This window comes from Pagrus major, chromosome 10 (assembly GCF_040436345.1).
Source record: "Pagrus major chromosome 10, Pma_NU_1.0".
Classification (NCBI taxonomy): domain Eukaryota; kingdom Metazoa; phylum Chordata; class Actinopteri; order Spariformes; family Sparidae; genus Pagrus; species Pagrus major.
The window spans coordinates 1,891,257-1,918,282 of NC_133224.1; the positions used below are offsets into that span (position 1 = coordinate 1,891,257).

The following is a 27,026-nucleotide window of genomic DNA, read 5'->3' on the forward strand; positions in this document are numbered from 1 at the left end:
CTTCAAAATGGCGGAAAATGACTATCTGATACAGACAGAAAATGGCGGCCATCCTGCTCCGGAACAATAGTGACGTGAGGCGTGGTGGATTATGTTTTATTACCTAGAAATGTGGCGAGGGTCAGACATTTAATGTGCTATCTGTAAAGTTCACTGAAGGAGGAAGCACCGACCGGTGCCGGTTCTTGTGAATTGTGCCACAGGCCTTTTAGTTAATGAATAGTATTCTTAATGCTAAAGCATGCAGTGATATTTCTGATCACTGTTTGTGTGTGTATGTTACATTCTGATACCATTTTTGAGCTCAAATTAATGTAAATCAACATTAATATGGCATTGTATTTGTGCCTCAATTTTGTGCATGTGATGGAAGAGAAAAAAGAAATGACTGTATCTGCTCAGAAGTTAGTCTACATAGCTAACCAGCTAACTAAAGCTATGGCTGATTCAATGATTTGACAGCCAACAGCATTTTGGTCCTTTTTTCTAGAAATTAACATTTCAAAATGTTGTATTTCCCCAGAACTCCAGGATGCTTGGCCTAAATGATGGATTGTTCCTTAAACCTAAGCTCAGTTGTTTCAGAGCTTTGGTTCTCCAACACACTGTGATCCTCCTCCTACTGGCAGGCTATTGTAGAGGTAATTTACATCAGCACTATCTTAAGCCTGTTTAAAAAAGGGGAAAACAAAACAAACATATTCATAAGCCACTCATGAAAGCCAACAATGATTTTGTGAACAAGTTCTGATTGCAAGACTTAAGAACCTGTGTTTTTCCAGGCCAGTCTCAGGCGGCTCAACCATCTCAAAGAATCGTGACATTAGTTGGTGAAGACGTCGTCCTGCCGTGCCGCCTGGAACCTCCCCTGGATGCTGTTTCAAAGAGTGTGGAGTGGGGGAGACCTGACCTGGAGCCCAGATTTGTCCATGTGTGGCATGAAGGTCAAAACCTCCTGGTTAACCAAAACCCGTCTTACAGAGGAAGAACATCAGTGTCCATTGACAATCTGAAGCAGGGAGACCTTTCTCTGCATCTGTCTGCAGTGAAACTCTCTGATAATGGAGTATACAGATGCTACTTTCCCTCACAAGACAAAAAATCAAATGTTGAACTTGTTGTTGGTGAGTGGGCATATGCTTTTTGTGCATTTTTTTTTATAATGCTTCTACATCTCATTTGTAGTGCCTCCAATCATGACAGGAGAAAAATATTGCTTTTATTTAGTCCCCAAAAATACAGGTGGAAAATGTCCTGATGTCTTACTATAAAGATTTGGTTTTGCCACAAATATGGCTGGAAAATGTCTGAATATCTTGTTTAAAATATTAGTTTTTGGTCAGCACAAACATGGCTCAGAAATGTTCTGACGTTTTTTTTTTTTAAAAAATCAGACTTTGTTGCCTTGACGTATTGTCTTGGCATCCTTCCCACCTAGCTCAAAAACCATGTGAATATGGTATGGTATACTGATACAAATTTGAATATGTTTGTGTTTTGCAGAAACAAAACATGCCAACATAATATATTATATATATATATTATAGTAATTTCTTCTCTTTCTCATCCTCAGGTTCTGTTGCGTCACCAGTCATAGCTTGGGTTAACATAAACAGCACTGCAGAGGTTGTACAGTGTACATCTACAGGCTGGTATCCAGAGCCTGAGGTGTTCTGGCTGGACGCTGAGGGAAACCTCCTCTCTGCTGGACATACAGAGACAGTCAGAGGTCCTGATGACCTCTATACTGTCAGCAGCAGAGTGACTGTGGAGAAGAGACACAGCAACAGCTTCACCTGTAGAGTCCAACAACAGAGAATCAACCAGATCAGAGAGACTGAAATCAAGGTTTCAGGTTGGTTTTGTCAGTTCTTTTCTCTAATGTCCTTATTTTTTCTTCAAACGGCTGAATTATGGTTTAATATAACCACTGTTCTGTTGTGTGTTTTGTCATTTCAGCTGACAGCCTCGAGGCCACATCTTGTTCTGCTCTTGTGGGTGTTATAGTGGTTTTAGTGCTCCTTTTTATTCTTGCAGCAGCCTGTGTTGGGTGGAAATGGAGACAAATCCAAACCAAAGGTGAGTTTAACTGATGTCATGTGAACAACTGGCCACAAGATGTCACTGGTAGCTGGGATTTAAAAATAATATAAATAAAGGCTTTAGATCATGGTGTTTATTAAAGAAAAATCATTAAAGAGGTTAAAATATAACTCTAAGTTTAGTACACACCGGTGACTTGACCCGGATGAGCCTTGCGTCACAAGCTGGTATTGGTTCCAGTCCACCTTGAAACTGCAGACAGGATCCAACTGAGTATATCAGAAATCAGATCCTGTTACAGATGGTGTTTAATTTTGTAGTAAAACACTGTATATGCTGTAAAATATTTAAAATGTTTGTATTTTGTCTCTGTGATGTTCACTCTGACACCTTTTCTCTACAAAATGCATCAGCAGAACAAGTCTGAACTGAATCTAACACTGTTACCTGTTTTTATATTCACACAGACACAGACACTGAAAAGACAGACAGTCATCAGCTCATGGGAGACAGAAAGACAATCGAGGATTTGCAGGAAAAACTGGCAAGACTTGAAGAAGAGTCACAGAAGAAGGAGGAGACATTGAGGAAGAAAGAGGAAGAACTGAAAGACTTTGAGCAGGAGGTTCATAATAAACTGACTGAACAAAGTAAAGAACTGCAAAACCAGAGTGAGCAACTGAGACAACAACAGGAGGACATGGAGACAAACGTTAGAGATATGGAGAAGAAGATCGAGTCAGTGGAGAAGACGGCAGAAGGTGAACAATTCTTTAAAATGAAAGAAATCATATTAGCTGCCAAAAGTAAGCTGACCAATAGAAAACAAGAAGATGAAAAACTTCACATGCAAACACAGACAATACTGAGCAAAACAAATGATTTGTTAAAGAAGGTAACAGACAGGATGAAGGAGGAACCACAAGAAGAAACTCAGTGAGCAGCTGGAGGAGATTCAGAGGAAACTGATTATTAGACTATCAATAAAGTTTAAATATTTTCTGGTGCTGATAAAGATTTGGTTTTAGCGGTGATAAGAGACATGTCAGGTGAAATCATAATGTAATTCTCATAAAGAAAGATCATAACATTACATATTAAAGCTGCAACCATTTTTACATTTAGGTGGAATAATGCAATAATGACTTTATTATGGCTTTGACTGAACCATAATATTATTAAATGTAATTTTTCTTGTCATTATTTTCTCCAAAAGTACATTCAAAGCAATTTTGCTGCCATGTGAATTTGTTAATCAATGTCAGCTAGAAATTGTACAACTTCTTACAACTTAATGTACATAGTATGTGTTTGTGTGTATGTTTCTTTTGTGTGTATATTTCATTTTGTATTGTTTTGGCTTGTTTTTTCTTTACAACACCTTATATAGACAACTGTTCCCTGCTTAAAATGCATTTAAATATTGTCTTTTATTTTGGGGTGATGATAGATGTTCTGTAAAATGGCTCAACTCCTTTTTTATCTGTGAAATATTGATTAAAATATTAAAATAAAATCATATTCTCTGTCCAACAGAAACTCAATGCAGCTAAATTATTTATTATATTCTGCAGTAAAGGAAATTACATCACATACAGCAGATTATTGAAACCCATTCATTTACATTCTTTATAGCTTAGCTACAGTATATTTACAGTGAGTGATGAAAGACTCAGCAGCTGTTAGCATCAAAACCAAAGAGTGATCATAGTTCTCTGTGGACGAGCAAAGCCACAGCCTCTTTTCACAGAGCTGTGGAGACGCTCAGGTTATTGTGCACAGCATCCGTCAGGGTTACACTAAAAAAACTATGAAAAGGAATATGATTATAGAGAGATTGTAGGGTATAAAAACACTATAAATATCTCTACCTGCATTCATTTTCATCTCTTGATCATACAGCTTCATCTTCTGAAGGGTTTTATAAAAATATGACAAGTTTAAGAAGTTGAATCAGACAAACCAGATAGATTCACTTTTCATACACATAAGACGAGGCATACAATACCAGAATAAGTGATTTTCTGTACAGAACGTATAACATTAGTACATTATACATATAGTCACAGCATCTCGCTCGTCACTTGATGGACAGAAGTCTCCAAGATCACAGAAGCAGCTGAACAACATACAGTATGCTGCCCTACAAAGGCAAATCACAGATACTGACTCGAACTGAGAAAAACTGGTTCAAAACATTTTGACTGTCCAGCCAAATGCATTGTAAGTGGTTATGTGCTAATTAAATATGCATCATCTCTTAAAAATCTTGACCAGTTATTTGACCTGTATGACCCTAAGAATAAAGATACTGCAATCTGCATGAAACTTTGTTTTAATGTTGTTTGCAAGTTAAAAAAAATGAGATGAGTATTAATAGTAATAGTAATTAGGAAAAATCAAGCAATCTTCAAGTATGACTTTGTGAGGTTTAGCCTAATAAGATGGCTTACTGTATTTAGTTGTATTATTTTTAGAATTATATATATGCTCTCATATATTATAATCAAGTCCCTTTCTTAATAGAAATAAGCATCCATCAGGTTGGGAGGAGTTGTCAGAGAGACACGGTTACATGAGGTTAAAAGGTAACAAACAAATTCAGGGACCTGAATGCTATTAAAAAAAACTGAAAATGGTAAATGCCACAACTTAAAGATAGCATGAACGCAGCAGGTGTACATTTATATGTGTCTGCCTCAGGTCAAACAGCTCTAACAGCGTCATGTTGGTAGTCGACCACAGCGAGTGTATTTAAAAGATGCAGCAGCTCTGTTCTTATAAAAAGCGTTTTCAGACGTATGAACAGATGCCTGGAACAATGTGGTTTAACTGTCACGGTCTGAGAAACCACTCACTGCTAAAGATAGACAGCAATGCAGCATGTTGGCTGAAGCCCACAGATGAAGGGTTGATATTAATGATTAAAGTCACGTCTCTGTTTGTTGAACATCAACTATTGTGCAAAATGCAGTGCATTTGCCACAGAATGCCGGGTCATTAAAGATCCACTAGTTTACTGTAAAATATATAATATTACTCCCTCCTCATATCCATGTACAATAGCACAGCTTTAAGTTCCTCTCTAGGCCCAAGTTTCTGCTCTCGTCGACCTATAAGATAAACAAGACTCTCATTAGTTTTCAAATACAATCAAGCAATTACATTTTTATTTTTACAAGTCTCCTGGAGTATCTGGGTTCCACTTTCTTTACCAGCTTTACCATTTTCAACCCCACTTGTCTGATTCATTCGTTAAACAAAGGTCCAGTGAGTTGGATTTAGGGGCAGACAGCAACCACACTGCTAGATGCCACAAATCCTACCCACTGGACCTTTAAATTAAACATGCCTTCAATTAAGAACTTGTTAATGTTGGTAATATCATCCGTCATATTTATCATCCTGTCTAATTTAAACCGGTCAAAGGTCAGAATGTACCAGTATTATTGTTCTGTAATTTTGACAATGTTTTTTACCGTTGAAATTGCTCCTCCTGTCTGGAAAATAATACCAATCACATCACCACTAATTATCTGCTTGTTTCTAGTCCATGAGAATGATGCTTTAAGAACAGGAATTAGTCACATCATCAGACTTTTACCCTCAATCCCTGTATTACACTCACCTTATCTGGACTGTAGAATAGACGACATCTTTGTCTGTTAAATAAGATTTGGCGCCTGCTGAAGATGTTTGCCTGGCTGAGCTGCTGGATCCTTCGGGTTCTGCTTTAGAAACAAAGTCAGAACAAAAATCTAAAAGTTAGCTCTGTAAGATAAATAAGTTTTATTGTCATTCAACTTTGTCCTATGCATGTCTGACGTGTGGGGTGCCACAGGGCTCAATTCTCTGGCCCATATAGTTTGAGTTCAATTATAGCTCTGCTCATTTATGTATGTATCAAAATATATGATACAATTGGTTCTCTCAACATGACAGATCATACTGCCATTTAATAACTTGCGATGCTAAATATACATTTAATCTGTTTGCTGATGATCCCTATCTTTAGATTTCTGTTTAGCTATTTGGCTATTTATGTTCTCATACCAAATTCTGGAGTGATGGAATGTTTAAATATTTACACCTCGGTCAATCCACCAGAGGGAGAGTCGAATAATATGTAGTGCATCTCGCAAATAGCCAAAGTTCATCTTATATCACACCTACATTGGCTTAATTGTAGAGGTTATAAAAATAATTCCAAAGCCTAGTGAGGGAGTACTTTATATGTGTGTTTTTCTCATGTGGTTTGTGTCTAAAAACTCAAAGAGCAGTTCAAATGATCAGCTGCACAACATAATGAAACATGACCGGTTGGAATGATTTCATAATCGTCCGTTGTGCGTTTGTTTTTATATTTTTACTGCACACAACACAAAAACAATTTCTATTGTCAGACGCAACTACAGTTCTAAACAGCAGCAGGCACTTAAAATAAAACTGCATTTTAAATTTGTTTTACTGCAATAAAGACACTATTGTAATATTATGTGTTTTTACTAAAATGTAAAATTCTAAGTTGTTGCATCACCAATTTGCCACCCCAGTGCCCAAAAGAAAGTAAACACAGTAGTCTAGTAGTAATATAAAATAATGTGTGCAAATGATTGTACCTCTTTTCTTACGGTGTTTTGTAACAACAGCATATGTAGCTGTGTTTTGATCAGCAACACCCGCCTCCCCAGAGCCTGAAACATAAATAAAATAGAACCATAATTCTCCAAGTGTCTGTTAAGCATGAGCATTAGATATAGTATAATGCAGACAGAAGCATATTGCTAATTGAGCCAGTTTTTCTTATTTCTATTTCTATTTCCCTGTTGACGTTGATTTATAAAGATAGTCATTTTCATTTCTGGTAGATGGTTTGTTGTTGTCAACATAATTAGGTACTGTAGATGTATAAATATTGAACTATAACACTAAGTGTTATGCAGACTCTGGATTCAAGATAACTTTAATTGTCCTGAGCAAAGATTTTGTCATGGACATAATGGCTGACCCACCTGAATCTGTTCCTGATGTTGCGTCTGAAGAAAAGCAGCCAACTAAAGAACAAAAAATGAAAAATAATAGTGTGGATACAATAATGTATATGTCAGTAGCTCAAGGATTTAGCATATTTTTTTAGCCTTGGGGTGAATAGCGACACACTGATGTATTAATTGGTGCAGACTGTGGCGTGATTTGATTTATTTCTGAGTAAATAAATGAGGAGGCCCAACCACTGTGGCTGAACTGGCACAGAACTGTATCACATAGATTATTTTAAACATGCTCTGGTTTAATACATAGCAAAACTGATCTTTACCTTTGTGTTTCAGGCAGTGAAGTAGTCCCACCAACAACAACAGGACAGCCACAGACGAAATGGTGCAAACCACTGGTAGAAGGATCGGGACCTGAGGGGACTCGTCAGTTGAAGGAGTCTCTGAACTCTCTTGAATCTCTTCAGGTGATAAAGTAATATGTGCTGCAACGTGAGACAAAATGGTGTGGACTTTTAAACAGTAAGTAATATATGACATACTAGTCATATACTATACTACCACCATCCCTGTGGCTCCGGGTCTTGCAGACGTAAGTATAAAGACATAAAACCAACACCAGAAATATCCACCTCATCACAGTGCTGGATGAGAAGTCAGTCATCCCATAGTGCCTTAATGTTAGAATAGCATGTTTATTTTTTCAATTATGTGTCTTCTTGTAATTGTCGTTACTTTCAAACTATATTTTATATGCAGTTGAGACAAATATTAATATTAATTACACAACATAGTAACTTTTGCCATTTTCAACTTCTGAAAACAACTTTTGACAGATATTTTTTTTTTGGTTTGAAAACAGGTCATCTCACCTCCAACAGCCACCCAGCTCTCTGCTGATTCTCCACGTCCAGAGATACTACACTTGTAGAGTCCTTCATCAGATTTAGAGACACTGTTGATGGTGTAGGTTCCTGTATATCCAGTTGTAACCAAGAGGCCATCTTTGTAAAAATCAGCGAAAGGGTTGGAGGTCTTCATTCTGCAGTACAGACTCAAGTTGTCTCCCTCGGTCACAGGCAGAGCAGGACTCTCCAGGATCACATCACCACCTAACCGACATGAAAACATGATTTTGACATGCAATTTTGCTGTTATCTATGAATTTTCATTTTAAAACTTTGCCTCAGTGTGACAGTGTGTCGCAGACTGTGATTGTTGTTTATTGAAATAGATTCTAAGGCTTACATATTAGTTAAGTAAAGCTAGTAAAAACTACCCTGAAGTTTTGCATTGTTGCGAAAAGAACCCATTGCAAAATTAGGATGCATGTATAGGCACTCAGGAACAGTCTCTTTCTCTTTAGTTAATAATACCTGTGACTGTGATGTTGATACTGTTGCTTCTTTCCCCCTCTTTATTTTCACACCAGTATTCTCCACTGTCTGATGGAAAGGGTGGATTAATGGTAATGGATCCTGTTGATGGTTCCAATAATTGGGTGGTATTTGTTGAATCTTTCTTCAGCTTCCTCATCACTCTACATTCAGGTGAGCAGTCCAAATGTTCACACTTTACAGAGATTGGATCATATGCATAGAACTGCAGTCTGTTTGGTTCAATACGAGGGAAAGCTGCATCTGCGACAGAGACAAAGAAAGAGGAAGATAAAGAGGTATTTACCCAAACTTGTTATTTGAAAAACATGAAGCACACACTAAACAAAGTCACTGCTTGTAGTTCAAAAGCAGATCTAACTGATAAACTCCTGCCTTGTAAAGACGTAACAGGCAACAACTGTCATTTATTTGCCTGAAAATAAATAATGAGGAAACCTCGTGCAAATATCAGGCTGGTGTATAAATAACAACAGTAAGAAAATTATTTGAATAATACGTACCTAATTTTTGAGCATAAGAACAGTTCTGAACTTGTGCAGCAAGCAGCAGAAACACAGTCATCACTAGAGAGACAAATATTAGAGCTTAATACCAGATACAAATGATTTCAGAACTAATGTGTCTGTTAAGTAAAACATTTACATAACAATCAGAGGAACATTCATATATCATATGAATATGTGATTAAATTTTTTTGATCAATATGCAACATTACTTGGACTTTGTGCCTAGAATGATGTAACACAACTCTCATGAGTTTGATGACATACAAAGACATGTTCATTCTGTATGCCTCACACAGAATGCAGTTTAGTAATTTAATTAATATCACATAAAGGGACAGCAAATGTGACAAAATACAAATGTAACCACCTCTATATCTTGCAAGAAATAGTTTTTAGTAATTTATTACTGTCTTTTAGTCTAAAGGACATTTACAAATGAATCATGCTCTTCCTTTATCATGCCAGAAACAACAAAAATCACAAAGAAAACCACATTACAGTCTACAAGTATTTTATTCTGCTTAAATATAGTCAATATTAAAAGATTGTTAATTCAGATACTGATGTCTATAATGTGGTTGAGAACTACATAATTTAATTTGTCAGTACTCACACAGTCGGGTGCAGAGAGCTGTAGCCTCCATGTTGTCTTGCTGCTGACTGAACATCAGACTGAAACATTTTCTTAATCCCTCCCCTTCCTGGTTCACTTTCTAGAAAAAAAATACTTAACTAGTTGTGATGTTATTATTGGTGTGGATTCAGAACCAACAGCTTCACAGAGGATGCCTTATCCCAGGGCCGGCCCTGGGCATAGGCAGTATAGGCAAATGCGAAGGGCGCCGTCATCCACGGGGGGCGCCGCAAACGGGGGGAGAAAAAAAAAACAACTTACTATTTTTTACCAGTGCTATTACTTATATTATTTCAAAATATTATATAAGCCCCCAGCAACATAACCTTATTGCAAAGCCTATTAAATAATGGAGAGGCCTTTTTTCTGGGTTCCTGGCTCGTTGCACTGCACCTGCCCTCTGTGAGGGTGGGGGGCGGGGTCGAGAGGTGAGCTGCCTGAATCTGACCAGACCGTGACCCAAGAGAGAGATTTATTGATACTGTAGCGGAACCACAATGTCCAAAAGACTGAAGCCATCCGGTGTCCAGGGAAGGAAAAGAAGGAAAGCAGAGGAAGAAACACGTGAGAAAGAAAGAGGTACAGTAACGTCAATGTGATGAAGTGAATGAAACTAATAGTTTAATGCTTCATAGTTACCATTGTTGGAGCAGAGTGTTAACTTGCTCGCTGACTTCGGACGATAGTAGCATTGTTTAATAATCAGTAAATAGCTGAGTCGACGTAAGTTAATGTTACTCCACCTTAAATTCATCAGGGACATTTGGAAAGTCCTCAAACATCAGGCCTGTTCAGGTGTTATTTTAACCTGTCGGCTGTGTTTTCCTGCTTGTATGTCAGTTAAAATGCTGTTAGTTTTCCACATATATATATATAGATATATATATACATATATAAATTTCACTGCACTTTACTGCTTTTTGCACTCTGGTTAGACTGAACTGCATTGCACTGACGATAAAGTTGAATGAATCTCATCGTATTTTAAAATGTAACATCCAGTGGTCACATATACTTCTCTTCTCTCTTCAGATGCACTTTTAAAGTATTTCACCACCACCACCAGTGATACCGCCATGCTCCTGTCCCCTCTACCTCAGCACACCAGAGTGACACAGCATCAGGACTAAAGGCTGCACCATTAGACCCTGTTGACTGGCCATCTCTTCTAACTGACAAAGTAAGAAAGGAGTTAGTTCACAGAGGACCATTTCAAATAAAAAACAGTTACACATTTCCCAAAAACAAAGATGGGAGAAAGTGTCCACATGACTTTTTTACCAGAGTCAAAAGAAGCTGGCTGATGTACTCAAAAAATAATGATAGCTTGCACTGCTTGTGCTGCAAAAGGTTTCCTCCCAAAGAATACAGACTATTTTTATTTTGTATGTAAATAGAATATTCTTTAATGCCAATAGTATACCAGTGCAATACCTTATTTATATTGTATTTTTTATTTATCATTTGTTTCTTTCTTCAGTTTTTATTTGGTGTGATATTTTTGACTTAAAAGAAATAAAATCTTGAATACATACATGTAGTTTCTGTGTGAGTGTATGAAAATTGATTGTAAAATTGACTGCGATGCAAGGGGGCGCCAGCCAAAATCTTGCCTAGGGCACCAAATTGGTCAGGGCTGGCACTGCCCTCCGTGTAGTCTTCACACGCTTTGAAAATAAGAACTACATCAGAATGCTGTTTGTTGACTTCAGCTCAGCATGTAATACAATCTCACCCATGAAACTTAAAATTTAACAATCTGCACTTGAGTACATAACAGACCCCAGACGGTTCAGATTAGCAGCCATGCCTCCTCTACATTAGTGCTCAACACTGGAGCCCCCCAGGCCTGTGTGCTCACAATCCTTCTGTATTATAAACAATGATGAGAGTTCATATCAGGAGGAAATGGACAATCTTGCAGAGTGGTGCCTGCTCAACGTCAGCAAAACCAAGCCTTGCCTTGCAGACCTTACTTCTTAGTGACTAACCTGACCTGAACCCACAGGCTCTTTTCACACAGATGCAGAGACAGTGTGGTTAATCTGCACAGCGCTAAAGAGACATGTACTGTGACCAGAGTGGATAGTAGGCATGTAGACACTCGTGTTTAAAAAAAAACATAGAGACAGAGAAGTGCACATCATAGAGAGGCCATGTGGTTTGAAAACGGATATCTTAACTGTCTTCACCTCTGAGAAACGTGTTCTCATGATACACAAATCTACTTATAGGCTTAAAGTATCACACAATGTCAAACATCAGTCAATGGAGTGATATACTCACAGAAAACGGAAGACCCCACTCAAAAGTTTTTTATTATGTTTGTTAACAGAAAAGTACAAATCTGACATTTGCACACACATTTGCAGTATTCACTTTTATCGGATTCCCTTTATGTCCTGATCACTAACCAAGACATAAAACATACAAACATCTGAAAATAACATATCAAACAAATACAACGTATAATGTAACAGAGTTGAAAGTTGTTTTTATAAAACAGATCCTGGATTATTATTAAAAAGTTGTAACTGATTGTACAAGGATGTTACATGTTTGTGTATGATCAGTTTTAGTTGGAGGTCGTCTCAGCTTCTCTTCTGTCCATCTTAGTCATCTGTAGAAAGTACAGCAGAAAAAACAAACACGTTTGCTTGTGTTTACATTGTTTTGATGAAATGTATTATTATTCTGTATAATTTAAGTTTAGTTTTTTCTGCTGGTTTATTTACTCCACGGTAGCTTGAAGATTAATTTGCTTTAATTTTGCTTTAATTTGGCCAATTTAAGTAAAACAATGAACTCACTTGTCATTATGCTGATCAAAATTTACTCTGCTCTATCACCAAGCTACCACAGACCTACAGATGTGTGTCTCTACCAGTGTGTTGAACAAATCGATGATTGGATTACATCATTTCCTCAACCAAACACACAAAAACGCTAATTGAATTTGGTGCAAATGCAAGACAGCAAATCTGTGAAAATGTTTCCATCGTTTCATATTTTTATTTCTTTATTTACTCATTTTTACCTCGATGAGAGTGACATTTCCTCAACACCAATAGCAGCAGAGCCACCAATACAATGGTGGCAACAGTCCTTATGAGGAGGTAGAGGAGAACAGGAAGTTGGTCAGAACAAAAGGGAATATTCTCTTTTGGACAATCTGGAAAGATAATAGAAAGTATTTATTATAATTTAGTCAAACAAGCCTCAGAGTTTAAAAAAATAAGTTTTAAAAAAATCAAAATTATAATCTAGCATATAACACATTTTTGCAATACCAAATTTGGGGAATTTGCGTTCTATCACAAAATGTAACATGTATCTTAAAGTTATGAATTGAGTTAAAATATTAAAAATTTGCACTGTATCTGACCTCTGACAGCCAGCCAGCTGTCTGGTGATTCTCCAGCTCCAAATATGTTGCACTTGTAATGGCCCTCATCAGACTTGGAGACACCGTGGATGGTCAGGTTCCCATTTAAGCTGTTTCCAATAAAGAGTCCATCTTTATAGAAATCAGCTGTAACGCTGGTCGTCATCTTGTTCATGCAGCGTACAGTCACATTGTCTCCTTCCATCACAGGAAGGACAGGACTCTCCAGGATCACAGCACTAACTGATTAACATGTGTTTCATAAAAAATGTTAATCAGAAAAGCAGTTTATCAAACAACCAAAAAAAAGTTTCCCTCTTTTTAATTCCCCATTTAAAAACTATATTCAAAAATGTCATTGTATTGTCAAATTGATTGAAGGATTTCACCTTCATCCGTGTTAAATAAGTTTATTCTTTTTAATTTGGTTATCTTAATTCATGAAAAGCCTTCAGATGACACAGCTAACTTACTGTAAGCAGCGTACACAGTATCATTTATCATCTGCATAAAACTAATGTGTCTCACCTCCTACTGTCAGCCAGCTCTCAGCCGATTCACCAACTCCAGAGATGCTGCACTTGTAGGGTCCTTCATCAAACTTGGAAACACTGGGGATGGTCATGTCTCCCTGATAGCCGGTCCCGATATGGACGCCATGCTTGTAAAAATCAGCTATGTTATTTGTGGGATTGTTCTTCTTTCTACAGCGGAGAGTCACAGCGTTTCCCTCAATCACAGGGTAGATGGGAATCTCCAGGATCACAGCACCAGCTGATCAACATATGAAAAACATATTTCATTATTGTGGTCAGGTTTGTCAGGAATCAAAAATACATCCAGTGCATCTGCTCCTTATCATAACTGCCATATCTGCATGCATGATCTAATATCACCATGTTGGCCTTCACGTTTTTCTACATAATGGAATAGCTTTGCATCGTGGGGAAAAATATGGACATGGGAGAAGTTATGCTTTCAAATGCATGTTAAACATGGCAAAAGGGTGTATTTCATCCCCAAGCATCTGTTACTAAACCTAATCAACCAAAATGTTTTGTTACATAAATCTAAACAAGAATTTTTGTTGCCCAAACCTAAAAATAATGAATATACATTTTGATGATAAGTTGGTCATATAATATTTTCACAATATATTAAAAGCAACTGTACTAACAGCACATTACAGACAGTTCTTATAACTCAATATATAGACAGAATATTTCATTTTTTAGTGCATTGCAAGGTGATTATTAAATATATATTGTAATACATATGAAGGTGACTCTAATTTTAAACATTAACATGAATCAACTCTTCATAGCAGTATAATATGTAATTACAAGGTAAGAATATTGTCATAACACTGTTTTATTGACACAAATAATGAAACAAACACCTTTAACATCAATATATTATATCTAATGAAAAAAATATATATTTCCATTACATAAGGGGTGATTAGCGTTACAGTGAGTTGTTGTACTATATTTTGTATAGTGGCCCACCATATCATGCTGATCACAGAATTGAAATTATAGAAAACATCTATTTTTGTCCATCACTATGTTTCATAATCCCCTCACCTCTGACAGCCAGCTGGCTCTCTGGTGACTCTGCAGCTCCAGAGTTACACTTGTAGAGTCCCTCATCAGACTTGGACACATTGTGGATGATCAGAGTTCCAGTGTCACTGCTCCTGATGAGGACGCCGTCCTTAAAGAAATCAGCTGTGGGGCTGGATGAAGCCATCTTGTTTCTGCAGCGCAGAGTCACAGTGTCTCCTTCAATCACGGGAACAGCAGGACTCTCCAGGATCACAGAACCAGCTGATCAACACATTAAGAAAACTCGCATGAGACAAAGCTTGATGTATTTAAAACTCAAAACTAATACAGACTTGACAGGCATGAGACAGGATGAAAAACAGACTTAGATAAGGTAAGAACAAGTACACTGTAGTTCAAATTGTTTATATCGTAGTCTCATGGTGATAACTGGTCCTTTTTTCCCACGGTGAACTACTTCTTTAAGGTTTGGAAAGATTGAGGTTTACTGTTAAACCAAGACTACGATCTTTTGTGCCAAAAATTCTAACTATTTTAAAAATCATTTACACTTAATGTGGAGCAGATGTTTTTTTTTTTTTTATCATAATTTCCTTGAATTTCGTTCAGTGATGCAGTTTATTATCTACTCACCGGCTTTTTGAACTTCTACAAGAAGCAGCCACAACACGTTCATCACTGGAGAGAAAGAGGTAGAAAGCTTTGTGTCAATGTAAGTAAATGAAAAAGAGGAACGAAAGATGAAGCCCAAAGAGACTTCATGTTTTGTCAGAAACATTTTGTGTTAGTCATCTTGTCCACTGTGATAAACTTATTAGTTGTGTACATTTGAATGTCAATTGATACGTAAAGTAACAACTGAGGCAATATTTCCCTTTGAAATGTAGAGGTGTTAAGTTGAACAAAATATGGAGGACAAATTCCTTAAAAGGTCACTTAAGTATATAAACACAGTCAGTCAGTAAATGACTGTATATGATGTAACTAAATGAAGAAAACAAAGGTTTTTGAGTTGGGTTTGGTTAATGAGGACTTTATCTTAGCCTCAGTTCATTACATCATAATATGACAACAATATCCTTAGACATCTGCCTGCTTATGTAGTTTTACTGATCCTATTACTGATAATACTTTCAACAGGGAGACTCAGTACTCACATAGTCTGATGCAGAGAGCTGTGACCTCCATGTTGTCTTCCTATTGAAAGTCTGACTGAGGTGCAGCTCAAGTGAAATGTGTGTGAGACCCTCCTCCAAACCTAAACCCTTCCTCTGCAGCTCGTCTCTGGTGGTCAGACGATGGTAAACTGGTCTGTGTTCATATCTGATCTTACAGCTGTTTCTGGGTCAAAACCTCTTCTCAAGACTTTTTTATCTCATTCATGTATTGTCTCTGTCCAGATGTTAATAAGTTCCTAAAACATGAAATTATAAGTCATTTATTGTATCTCTCAAAATAACTTCATTGTATTTCTCACACTAACTCATTTCCTCATTGGCTCATGAACACTGTCGTGAGAAAGAAGCTCTATTCCACCCCCTGCTGCAGGTCAGCCACCATCACAGATATTCATGTTTACTGATGAATTATTCACTTAAACATGTCTTTAGATATAAAGGCTCTACATCATTAATTATCCTTTAAAGCTGACTGTTATGTCCAAAGAACAATATCAACCTACTGACCAGTAACTCTCAAAACAGATGATCATACCTGCTCACATCTGTCTCTGGGTTGGATTGACACACATCCCACAAGAAACTAAGACCCTCCCATTTCCTATGTGCTAGTGGTAACAGTGTTCACATCCCAAGAGTTCACACCTGCGCTGGATGGACTGCAGCTGCAACAGGTACGTTCTGCAGGTTTATAATCTATAATCTGTATATTTGTAGAATATTTTACAGGATATTTAAAGTTGTTGGTCAAAGTTTGTTGCTGAGTTGTAAACTGTTGGTGCCTGTTATATTTCCCAATATATTCCAAAATCAAGTTAAACTTAAACAACGAAGGCCAAACCGGTGATACAAACCCTGCAGAGCTTCAAGCTGAACCTTGCACTTAAATAAATGTGTATATGAGTTAAATCTGCAATCTTTAAACTAATTTGCTGTCAGACGTACATGTTGTCCTCTCCCTGAATTGCTTTTGTTACCCTATGTAATGCTTTATTCAGACAATAAAACAATATTTTTTTAAATAATTTGTTTTTTTAATTTATGTTTCAGAGGCCCAGGATGTGTTACTTAAAAGATGGACCATGTTTTAAATCTTCACATACTTGTTTTACTGCTGGTCCTTTCTCAAGCGCCCTGTGTTAAGGGTAACTTACTGCACACAAACACATACAGTAAGTAACAGCTTAATGAAAGTTAAAGTACATGAAATGATTTCATTTTAATATCTAAAATGAACTGACATCACAGTAATGTGAAGAAAGTAGTCACTGTTTTTAGATTTGACTTGTTGAAACACTCACATGCAAATTTTAACTGTCGCACACTCTTCAGCAGGTGTTTTGACTGAACATTATACTATCTCTCCTGATCCCACAGTCTTTACATAAAGCAAAATAGTCTGGACCCAAACAGAACACACAGGCAGGCAGGGTAAAGAAAAAATAAGGAGCTTTTTATGACAAAAGCTGAAACCAAGACCTGAAAAAATACAACATACAAAGCCGAAACACAAAAGCTAAACAGAGTTCAAACCAGGAAAAACACAGACATGAAGACAGAGGGACAGGCTCAGGGGGACAAAAGAGACAAACTGACAAAGACAGCAGGGAACACAGACTATATGAACACAAGGGCTGATTAGACACAGGTGAAACACATCAGGAAGACAATCAAACTGGAGGGAAAACACAGGGAAGGGGTAGAAAAGGAAAGTGAGAAAAGACACATGAGGATAGAACTTCAAAATAAAAGAGGAAAAAACAAATCCACAACTCAAACTCTAACAAACATCACTGTAGTTCCAGGACCGCTGAGGTTTAATTCGACCAATGAGATCATCAGAAATGTTGTCAGTTGATTCATTGTTTTTTCTTTAGGTCGGGTTCAGGTCGTCGGTCCAGCTCAGCCAATAGTGGCAACAGTAGGTGAGGACATCGTTTTACCATGCCACCTGGAACCTGCCACGAGTGCTTTAGAAATGACAGTGGAGTGGACGAGACCCGACCTGGACCCCAGATTTGTCTATGTGTGGCGTGACGGAGTGGAACTGGAGAGTAAGAAACATCCGCTCTACAAGGGAAGAACGTCAGTGTTCACTGATGAACTGAAGCTCGGAAACATTTCACTGAAACTCTCCAGAGCGAGAACATCTGATGAGGGACGATACAGATGCTTCATTCCAGATCTGGGTGACTCTTCTGTTCGGCTCATTGTGGGTAAGTTCATGTAAAATGTATCCATCAATGAAATCATCAAACTTTTTTTTTTGTTTTAGTACTTTTTACAATCACACAAATGTGAAATGACTCTTAACAAACTGGAGCAGGGCCTTAAATGAACTGACACTGAGCACACAACATGAGGAAGTGCTGTTAAACAAACATGCAAATGTGCCTCGATTACTCTGTTTTATGAGTTCAACGAGCAGATCTGTAAATGTGCATCAATAACCTGCCACCTGTTCCTCCTGTCCTCCATCCTCAGGAGCCATCTCCTCACCTTTCATAGTGAGTATAGAAAAAAGCAGCAGTGGACATGTGGTTCTACAGTGTGAGTCCACAGGCTGGTATCCAGAACCTGAGGTGTTCTGGCTGGACGGGGAGGGAAACCTCCTCTCTGCTGGACCTACAGAGACAGTCAGAGGTCCTGATGACCTCTATACTGTCAGCAGCAGAGTGACTGTGGAGAAGAGACACAGCAACAGCTTCACCTGTAGAGTCCAACAGAACCACATCAACCAGACCAGAGAGACACTCATACATGTTCCAGGTAAACATGTTATTATAAGCCTTCTTCAGTTTTAGTTTCAAAACACAAATGTCCGTTTTTCTATACTGTATATAATTTAGTACATTATGTTGTTTGTGTTTTTTACATTTCAGATAACATCTTCAACGCCCAGTACAGCTCCAGTACTGTCACCGCTTTGGCTGTTTTTTTGTCCCTTTCTGTCTTTACTAATCTTTTCCTTTTGATATGTTATCTTCGGAAGAGGTAGACAACTTGCTAATTTACTTCCCTGGATACAGATAATGTTTTTTTGTTAATCCTTGTGGTGTTACCTAGTTCGTATCTGTTGTGAATGTGTGGATGTGAAAATATATGCTGCCTAAATATGATTATTAAAACCTCTTTTTAAAAAAAATCCTGTTGTCTATGGCTTGTTATTAAGAACAGATATTTAATTCCAATCATACACTGAGTAACTAATTGTTGACACAACAACAGCTTCACTTGTAGAGTCCAACAGAACAACACCAACCAGACCAGAGACCAGATCATTTAAACTCTATGCAAACTGGTGTAGAATGATCGATAACAGCAATATTGACAGAAATATCAATCCATTATAACTAACAACACTATTAGCATTCTGTTGCTAATGTAACCTATATTAAAATCATTTGCATTGTCATTACCAAGATATTACCTGTTATTAGGGAAAAAAGTGACATGCCCTTCTGACTTAACATTTTTTCCTTTCTTGTTGAACAAATGATTAATCAGTCAGACTGTACTCTCTGACTCCCGTCCAGCTGGTGGCGCTCCAGGCCTGAAAACAGCCCTGCTGCTGCCTGAAGTCAGGGACAAACTGTTGATCACACTCTAGGTGCTGCAAACTTCTCTGCATGCATAATTTGAGGTTTAGATTGTAATTATTAAAGTTAGAAGCACATTTTCTGACATTTTTATGGGATTAGACTATCGTGATTTGAATTGATCAAATGCTAAAACAAACTCAAAGATCCCAAGTTTGTACAGGGATGCGTGTCTACATAGTTTCTGCCATATGCTGAAAAAAAAAGCACAAGATAGATGATGCTAATGTCTGCAACAGACTGTGGCTGTAAACTCTGTGTGTCTGCTTCAGGTCAAACTGCTGCGCAGTCACCACCACAAGGAGTCTTTTTAAAAGCAGCTGCAGCGAAACAAAGTGGTTAAACTGATACCTCAGTAATAGACTCATGCTGTGGGTTAGCTGAAGCCCTCAGATGAACACTTGTGATGATGATAGTATCATCAGCCTATTCTGAAATGCTTTAAAAAGGCCATTTATTTTTGATCCTTGTAACATAGGCTGCCATCAAACTCTGCACAGAAGGTACAGGAAGACTCATTAAACAAGTAAACTTTAAAACAACAGTTACTAAAGAGGTGTTTACATTATTATGTAAATATTAGACACCCACAGTTAAGTAAAAAACTGTTTATTAAAAAAGATTGACAATTGCTGTTACATTGCTGTTTTACATATAGTGACCAGGAAGAAAACGACCAGACAGAAATAAAATGATGCAAAGTCGTACTTGATGGAGGGATGACTGAGATAAAAAGAGAAACATAAAGATAATACAAACAAAAAGAACAATGACAAAACTTGTACTCGGCTTTGGATAAAATTCATCGCAAACTGTACTCTGGTTAAATTTACTGACTACCATATGTAATATCCATCTAAACACATGTTGCATACTGCCAACTGAAGTACTAAACACTAAAAGCACAAGTTTATTGATTACTGCTACAACTTCCTCGCACATACAACACAGCGTGATGTAAGCATCTTCTTCAGTACGGGGATTCTCCCTCCATAGTCTGTAACACACACAGGAAGTACATGGATAAATGATACGTTCATGTACAAACTAATATTTTAAATACCAGCAATTCAACGCCACATCACAGCTGACCACACATACAACAATTTTCAGTATTACATTTTTACCGTGGGTACATTTACTTGTGGCTTTAATATCATACTTAATTTTGAAGAGGTATCAAATGTGTCGTACCGTATCGATGGAAGCATATTGGGGATCTGGATCTGTTAAAGGTGGGTCTTCTGATTCTGGAAAAAATGGAAGCAAATTGAATTGTTTCAGCCTTTCCTTTGAATTGTTCATTGTAGAACCCAAAAAAATCTGCATTATTATCTTTGGTTGTTTAGTCCTATTTATTTGGGGATGGTTTGTCATCAGAAACATGTCAATGTAACAAATAACTAATAATGAACGCACAGTTTCATAACAACTAAGACGTGACAAAATGAATAAAAATCTCATTGTGTTCATATTTTATGAAAGTACCAATGGTTGTCGCAATTGAGATATCAAGTGATTTGGTCAAAAAACTGGAAAATGTTTTTCACCCAGTGAGTCACCCAGTCCTAGCTTTAATAACATGCTTTTGTGCAGATTTAAAAATATAGACATATTTCGTGTATTGTGATATAGCCTTAAAAATATTGCAATGTCATTTTAAGGCCATATCGCTCAGTCCGATCCCAGTTTAATGAAGCTTTAAAGAAGCTCTTTTACTGATGCTCTAAATGTGTAAAGGTGCCCTGAGGTACTATCTTGAGAAATTAATTTGATCTTCAATCGTTACAGGAACATGTTTACCATTTTGGAGAGCTTGTGAAGTGTCATCGTCGCTGAAAGAGGAGTTAAAAGAGTGAGGCAACGGTTCCTCCTGATCTGAAAGAGACACAAAGTAACACAAATCAACATACACAAAATGACGTATCATGTAGTTGGTTTCAAGCTAATATCAGAATGCTACTTTGGTCCTGTGGAGGACTGCAGACTGAAGGAGCTGAGGGGCTCATCTTACCTGTTTCTGTCTGTGGTTTTGTGCCGTGGTTTGCATCAAGATAGGGGCTCAAATTACCAGCAGCGTCTGCAGCGTCTGAAACGCAGCACCGTGACACATAGATGATGTGAACTTTTACAGCACAGGTTCTCAGACATTTGTGGTTACACCCTCAAACTGACATCTGTCTAGCTGCAATTGCTGTCACAGTTGTTGAACTATTTAGCAATTACCTTCCTTTTTCTTGTCTTTTTTGATGACATCATGCAGGTCCTTGTTTGGATCATTCATCCTTGCCTCAAGTAGGACTGCAACATATACAAAAAGTGTTTATTATCATCCTGTAGACTGTTTCTTTAAGAACAATCAAACTTCAATTTAAGAGAGGTAGGTCGCAGTGATGTTGTTGAGAGGTGATGTAAGCCCGTTATAGGCAGGTGGTTCGTCCAATCACCGACCAAGACTTGTATTTTAAACTGCCTCCTTCAATCATTTCTAAGCTTTTAGTCTTTGCTTACTTTGGCGTTCCCTTTGGATTGTTTGTATTAGGTATAATTTTGGTACCTAGCTGTTTCTTCCGGTAAAGAAGTCCAATAACCAGCAGCTGCAGCACCAATACGACAATGATGACGATCCACAGCAGGAGGAAGTAATGGTGGGAAAAATGAATCTGTTTAGATACTGGAAAGATGACAGAAAGTACTTTGTTCAATGAAAGGCTCTGTTTCCATGAGATACGTTACAAGGGGTTTGTAAATCAACACTATCTGGTGCATATCTGAGTGTGTGTTTTGTAAACTGCAACCTATTGGTCAAAACTTGCACAGTTCAGCTTTATGAATTCATCTCTCATCTTTACGTTTAAGTTATAAACCAAACAATTAATTTATCACTTCAGACAGTAAGTTGCAGATTAATAAAAATAGTCGTTAGTTGCAGCCCTACTTTGTACAACATGTTGTTCAACCACATCTTAGCACAAAAAGTACTTATGTCCTTTTGGTTTTGGTCGTCTGCCCTGACTGCTTTTGCCCTCTGCTGAGTGCTGTTTGATCATCGACCTAGTAAATCGACCTTTTGCCTTACCTGTTCTGTCTGTGCGTTCTGCGTTTGAGTCCTCACTTTTTTTCTCTGAGCCGTCATACTTTGGGCTCTCCTCTAGAATTTGAGATAAAGTTCTGTGAGTTCAGTGATTTGCTGCATTACATGGGTTTGTACGGACTCACCTACTCGCCTAGAGTATGCTGTTTTGGATTAAAAATGTCGAGAAAACCATCAGTTCCACATGTGACTTGATACCCAATCGACAGAATAAATGTTGGCCAGGTATGTTTCAGCAAACCATGGATATGTTTTTACATTTCCTAATGTTCAATTGTATGTTGTGACAACACTGTGCTTACGGTCTGCTTAGGTTTAGGCACAAAAACCACTTGGTTCGCATGAAGGAAACCTAATGTTTTGCCTTAAATGTGTAGAAACACTATCTCAAACAGTGGTCTCTGGCTTGGCAGCTTTCTTGCCAACATAATCCCCTGCACTTCCCAAAATGAAAGTCAACGTATATGCATTTAAAGTGAACATGATATAACACATATTTTAGAGATGTTGATATCATATGTATTTACAGATTACAGCTTTTGTATAAGATCGACAGGTGCGTAGGAGAAGACCGAAGGCTGACAAGATCAGGAAAAAGTCTCCTGCACACTGTCCACTCCACTTGCAACTAAGTTTTTGATGACAACAACGTTTTGTTACTACGACCTTCATCAGGTTATCTGAATTGCAAGTGAAGTGGACAGTGTGCGGGAGTCTTTTTCCTGATATCATATCTATGAAACATACATTTGAATGTATCTTTGGTTTGCAGGGATGAAAAAAGCCAACATGTTATTCTGGCGACTGGGCTGGTGATTGTCCCTGTATGTGCAGACCTGTAATCATGTTTACTGACAATATGCCTCACCTTTGACGGACAGCTGTCTCCCTGGTGATTCTCCAACATCAGAGATTTTGCACTTGTAGAGTCCTTCATCAGACTTGGAAACTCTGTGGATGGTCAACTCTCCAGTAGAGCTGCTCCTGAAGAAGTGGCCATTTTTGTAGAAATCTGCTTTGAGGTCGGTGGAAGTCTTCTGGTCTCTACAGCGCAGAGTCACAGCGTCTCCCTCCTTCACAGGAACAGCAGGACTGTCCAGGATCACAGAACCATCTGAACAATGCCATAAAAGATATTCATGACAATTTTATGCAAACAGATTATAGATGGGTCAGAGTTGCCATTTCAAGCACACATTGAAGGTGAATCAGTTAAGTTGCAGCTCATATTTGGAGTTGACTTGATAAAACAATGAAAAAAATACTAACACGCCTTTCACTTTATCACATATACCTCTCACATGCAGCCGGCTCTTTGGTGATTCTCCAGCTCCAGAGATGTTACACTTGTAGAGTCCTTCATCAGACTTGGAAACACTGTGGATGATCATCTCTCCTGTAGAGGTGCTCCCAACATGGAGGTCAACTTTATAGAAATCAGCTGGCAGGTTGGAGGAAGTCTTCTTCTTTCTGCAGCTCAGAGTCACATCTTCCCCCTCCATCACAGGGCTAACAGGACTCTCCAGGATCACAGAACCATCTGAACAACATTAAAAACTGTTTAGAGGCACAAGTGTGATAAATAAGGTTCTTTAGAAATACAGAATGAGGGACTTCATACAATCAACATACCAGTGACAGTGATGTGAACAGTGTTGCTTCTCTCTCCTCCTCCACCTTCACACCAGTATTCTCCACTTTCTGATTTATACACATACCCAATGGTGCAGGTCAAGGTTGACGTCACTGTGACATTTGAACATGTTTTCAAGAATTCGTTGGCATTCCTCACTCTCCATCCAGCCGAGACATTAACCCCCAAACACGTAAATGAGACGGACTCGTATTCAAAGACCTGCAGTTTGGTTGGAACGATACGAACAGCTGCATCTGACACTAAGCAACAGAGGACAAGATAAATTAAGACTCAGTTTATTTACAGTTCTTGTGCAAATATCTTAAGAAAGTAGACGTAAGGCAATCAAATAGGCTTGAGTCATTAGATTGTTTACTCAAATACACAGCTGAAACATATCTGGTTAAGACGGGAGTTTTTTTGTGCATGACTTGTCAAAATGACAGTTATTAAGTGCTTCGTGGAGCGTAAACGAAGATAGGAATACTTTAATGACACAAAAGGTAAGCAGTAAACCTAAAGAACATTGCAACTATTGCAGTGAAAATGCTTGTCATCAGAAATACATCTCAAGAGGGGATATCAACTGCATGCTTAAACAGAAGGAGGCTTATGCAAAGAGTCTAAAGCCATTAAGCTCTGATAACAAAGTCAGACATCTCTAGTTGTATGCAAACAGAACAGTTTAACACAGGTTATGATCTGACTAATACGGGGGTTAACAGTTCATAAAGGTAGAATTGGACCACATATTGGTTAGCCTTTAATGTTAGTACTAAAAACCAAACCAAGTTTACCATGGATTAAATAATATATCTTATTAGCTGTCATTTACTGTCACAGACTGCTAGAATTCCCAGGGGAGACTGATAAATTAGCGGAGAGTTGTCAGCATAAAAGTCAACTTTCAATTGTTGTATCCCGTGACATTTAATGAAGCAACTTGTACTCACCAGATTTCTGAGGGTAACTTTGCTGAACTTGTGCAACCAGCAGCATCAACAGGTTCATCACTGTGCAGACAAAAACGGAGAGCTTAACAGTTGCTTTTAAACTGTATACGTAGAATTTATAATCAGTTACTAAATCATATGTAGAGACATATCCAAGTTGCTTACTGTTGTTTACTGTGTTCATATGGAGACACAAGAAATGGAGAAGATGAATTCATTACTCACACAGTCTGATGCAGAGAGCTGTAACCTCCATGCTGTCTCGCTGCTGACTGAGCGTCAGACTGAATCAAAGCTAAATACAGCACAGTGCAGTTGAGAACCTCCCCTTCCTGTGTAGATTATTTCTGGTTTTAGGCAGGCCTTAGCTTCAGTGTTACAACCACTTCTGTCAGGCAGATGTACTCTAGAACATTAATTTATCTTTCACATTACTTGTAGTCATTTAGTGATGTGCTTTAGACTTCAAATGTCTTTGATAACTGCTTCACCCTGCAGCTACAACTTGGCTTTCTCCTTAGGCATTTTATAGCTTTGTCAAGCTTCACTGTCTGTCAATAACATGCTCTTGTGTGTGTGTGTGTGTACATATATATATATATATATATATATATATATATATATATATATATATATATACATATATATATGTATATATATTCAACTGTTTTGGCACCTAAGTACACTGATGAGCCCCGACATTTGACCCTGACAGGTGAAGAGAGTATCACTGATGATATCAAAGGACTTTGTTGGGAAACCTTGGGACGTGTCATTCATGTGAGTGAGAAGCACCGCCCACCCAAATACAGTTGCAGACCGAGTACACCCCCTCACGGCAACAGCACTCCTCAATGGCAGCGCCACCCTGAACAGGACAATGTGCCCTGCCACACCCTAAAAACTGCTCAGGATTGACCCAATAAATTTGACAAAAAGCAAAGTTTCACCAGTTGGATAGTCAAGGAAGAGGGAGGAGAGAGACAAAAGACCTAGTGTGACTTTGCATTGTCAAGTCTGCCAAGGGTATCTTCCTGTTTGAACTTTTGCTGAACTCCTGTCTGATATTGACGGTGTGGACATGAAAAAGATGTCCTCTTCTGCCCCCTGCAGACCTGTCGTCTATCTCATGCTCCATTAGACAAAACAATAAAGAATCTGTTATCATGGCTCTGGTTTCATTGGCTTCAGATGTGATCATATGTAGTATTTTACAGTTGTGGTCATCAGTTACCTGGCAACTGGATCAAAGTTCTTTTATGTAGGTCTATATGTTACACATTAACAGGGACACTGAACATTTACAGGCTACAGCACAGAGACATACAGCAGTATACTATTAGTCTAACATTTTAACGAACTAATCAATGAAACAAATTCATTGATTACCATTTTTTCAGACTTTTATATCCTGAAAACAACACACTTTAAGGGGTTTCCAAAACACTCATAAAACTATTAATCCTGATGTGCATGGACCCTTTTTACAGCAAGTCATACAGACTAGAATCTAATAGGCTGAGCGTGGGTAGGGACTTAAGAAGATAAGACAGAGCGGGCGCAGTGTGAAACTGACTGAGAAAGCAACCAAAAGGTAAGACGTTCTCTAAAAATAAAACTTGCTGTTCTGATTTTATTTTAGTTTAGTGGAAATTCCATTTTTTTAAAGAGAGTTTGCTGTCACATATAGTACTCTATCAAACACAACTAATTTTTTAGAGTCCAAGCAGGCCAACTTTTGTACACAATATCATATATAAAATATATTTTAAACATAGACATAACATTTACATAGCTCACAATGACTAAGTCACATAGTAGCTTAATTTAAATGTGTTATAGGACGGCACGATTTCAGACAATTGATATGTTTGTTTTGCCTGAACATCAAAACATGTTTTCTGTTGAAATATACGGTTTATTCTAATTTTCAGCACTGCACGATGCCTCACCAGATGGACAGGCTGACCTGTAAATCTTTGATTTTCCATCATGCTGTTGTCTTTCTTCTCCTAACACACTCTCGTGAAGGTAAC

At 37.9% G+C, this 27,026-nt stretch overlaps 3 protein-coding genes across 4 annotated transcripts; 2 read left to right on the forward strand and 1 right to left on the reverse strand.

Moving 5' to 3' along the window:
* Positions 1-502: 502 nt before the first annotated feature.
* Positions 503-3,564, forward strand: LOC141003192 (butyrophilin subfamily 1 member A1-like). The gene is made up of 5 exons (XM_073474477.1): positions 503-641; positions 783-1,124; positions 1,574-1,855; positions 1,960-2,079; positions 2,511-3,564. The coding sequence occupies exons 1-5, from the start codon at positions 533-535 to the stop codon at positions 2,981-2,983; spliced, it is 1,326 nt and encodes a 441-aa protein (XP_073330578.1). The 5' UTR covers positions 503-532; the 3' UTR covers positions 2,984-3,564.
* Positions 3,565-16,320: 12,756 nt separating this feature from the next.
* On the forward strand, positions 16,321-18,781 carry LOC141003195 (butyrophilin subfamily 1 member A1-like). 2 transcript variants are annotated; one of them, XM_073474481.1, is made up of 5 exons: positions 16,321-16,382; positions 16,759-16,880; positions 17,586-17,924; positions 18,193-18,477; positions 18,591-18,781. In XM_073474481.1, the coding sequence occupies exons 2-5, from the start codon at positions 16,784-16,786 to the stop codon at positions 18,704-18,706; spliced, it is 837 nt and encodes a 278-aa protein (XP_073330582.1). In that variant the 5' UTR covers positions 16,321-16,382; positions 16,759-16,783; the 3' UTR covers positions 18,707-18,781. The 2 variants fall into 2 exon arrangements, with proteins under 2 accessions (XP_073330582.1, XP_073330583.1); XM_073474482.1 differs by having other exon boundaries at positions 16,759-16,853.
* Positions 18,782-20,239: 1,458 nt separating this feature from the next.
* Positions 20,240-25,246, reverse strand: LOC141004054 (high affinity immunoglobulin gamma Fc receptor I-like). The gene is made up of 12 exons (XM_073475549.1): positions 25,216-25,246; positions 24,991-25,050; positions 24,034-24,297; positions 23,696-23,941; positions 23,270-23,515; positions 22,387-22,458; positions 21,865-21,981; positions 21,534-21,608; positions 21,322-21,396; positions 21,111-21,185; positions 20,502-20,557; positions 20,240-20,304 (listed from the first exon to the last, which is right to left on the reverse strand). Exons 1-12 carry the CDS (start codon positions 25,244-25,246, stop codon positions 20,278-20,280), a joined length of 1,344 nt encoding a protein of 447 aa, XP_073331650.1. The 3' UTR covers positions 20,240-20,277.
* Between the last annotated feature and the right edge of the window lie 1,780 nt (positions 25,247-27,026).

Bases quoted from the DNA above. Each gene is read 5' to 3' on its own strand.
- LOC141003192 (XM_073474477.1), top strand. From the start codon at position 533: ATGCTTGGCCTAAATGATGGATTGTTCCTTAAACCTAAGCTCAGTTGT. The intron at 642-782 runs GTAATTTACATC...GTGTTTTTCCAG, and splicing joins ACTGGCAGGCTATTGTAGAG to GCCAGTCTCAGGCGGCTCAA. The intron at 2,080-2,510 runs GTGAGTTTAACT...ATATTCACACAG, and splicing joins GAGACAAATCCAAACCAAAG to ACACAGACACTGAAAAGACA.
- LOC141003195 (XM_073474481.1), top strand. From the start codon at position 16,784: ATGGACCATGTTTTAAATCTTCACATACTTGTTTTACTGCTGGTCCTT. The intron at 17,925-18,192 runs GTAAGTTCATGT...CTCCATCCTCAG, and splicing joins TTCTGTTCGGCTCATTGTGG to GAGCCATCTCCTCACCTTTC. The intron at 18,478-18,590 runs GTAAACATGTTA...TTTACATTTCAG, and splicing joins GACACTCATACATGTTCCAG to ATAACATCTTCAACGCCCAG.
- LOC141004054 (XM_073475549.1), bottom strand. From the start codon at position 25,246: ATGGAGGTTACAGCTCTCTGCATCAGACTGT. The intron at 24,298-24,990 runs GTGAGTACAAGT...TCTGTTGCTTAG, and splicing joins AAGTTACCCTCAGAAATCTG to TGTCAGATGCAGCTGTTCGT. The intron at 21,609-21,864 runs GTACCAAAATTA...TATATGTTGCAG, and splicing joins TTACCGGAAGAAACAGCTAG to TCCTACTTGAGGCAAGGATG.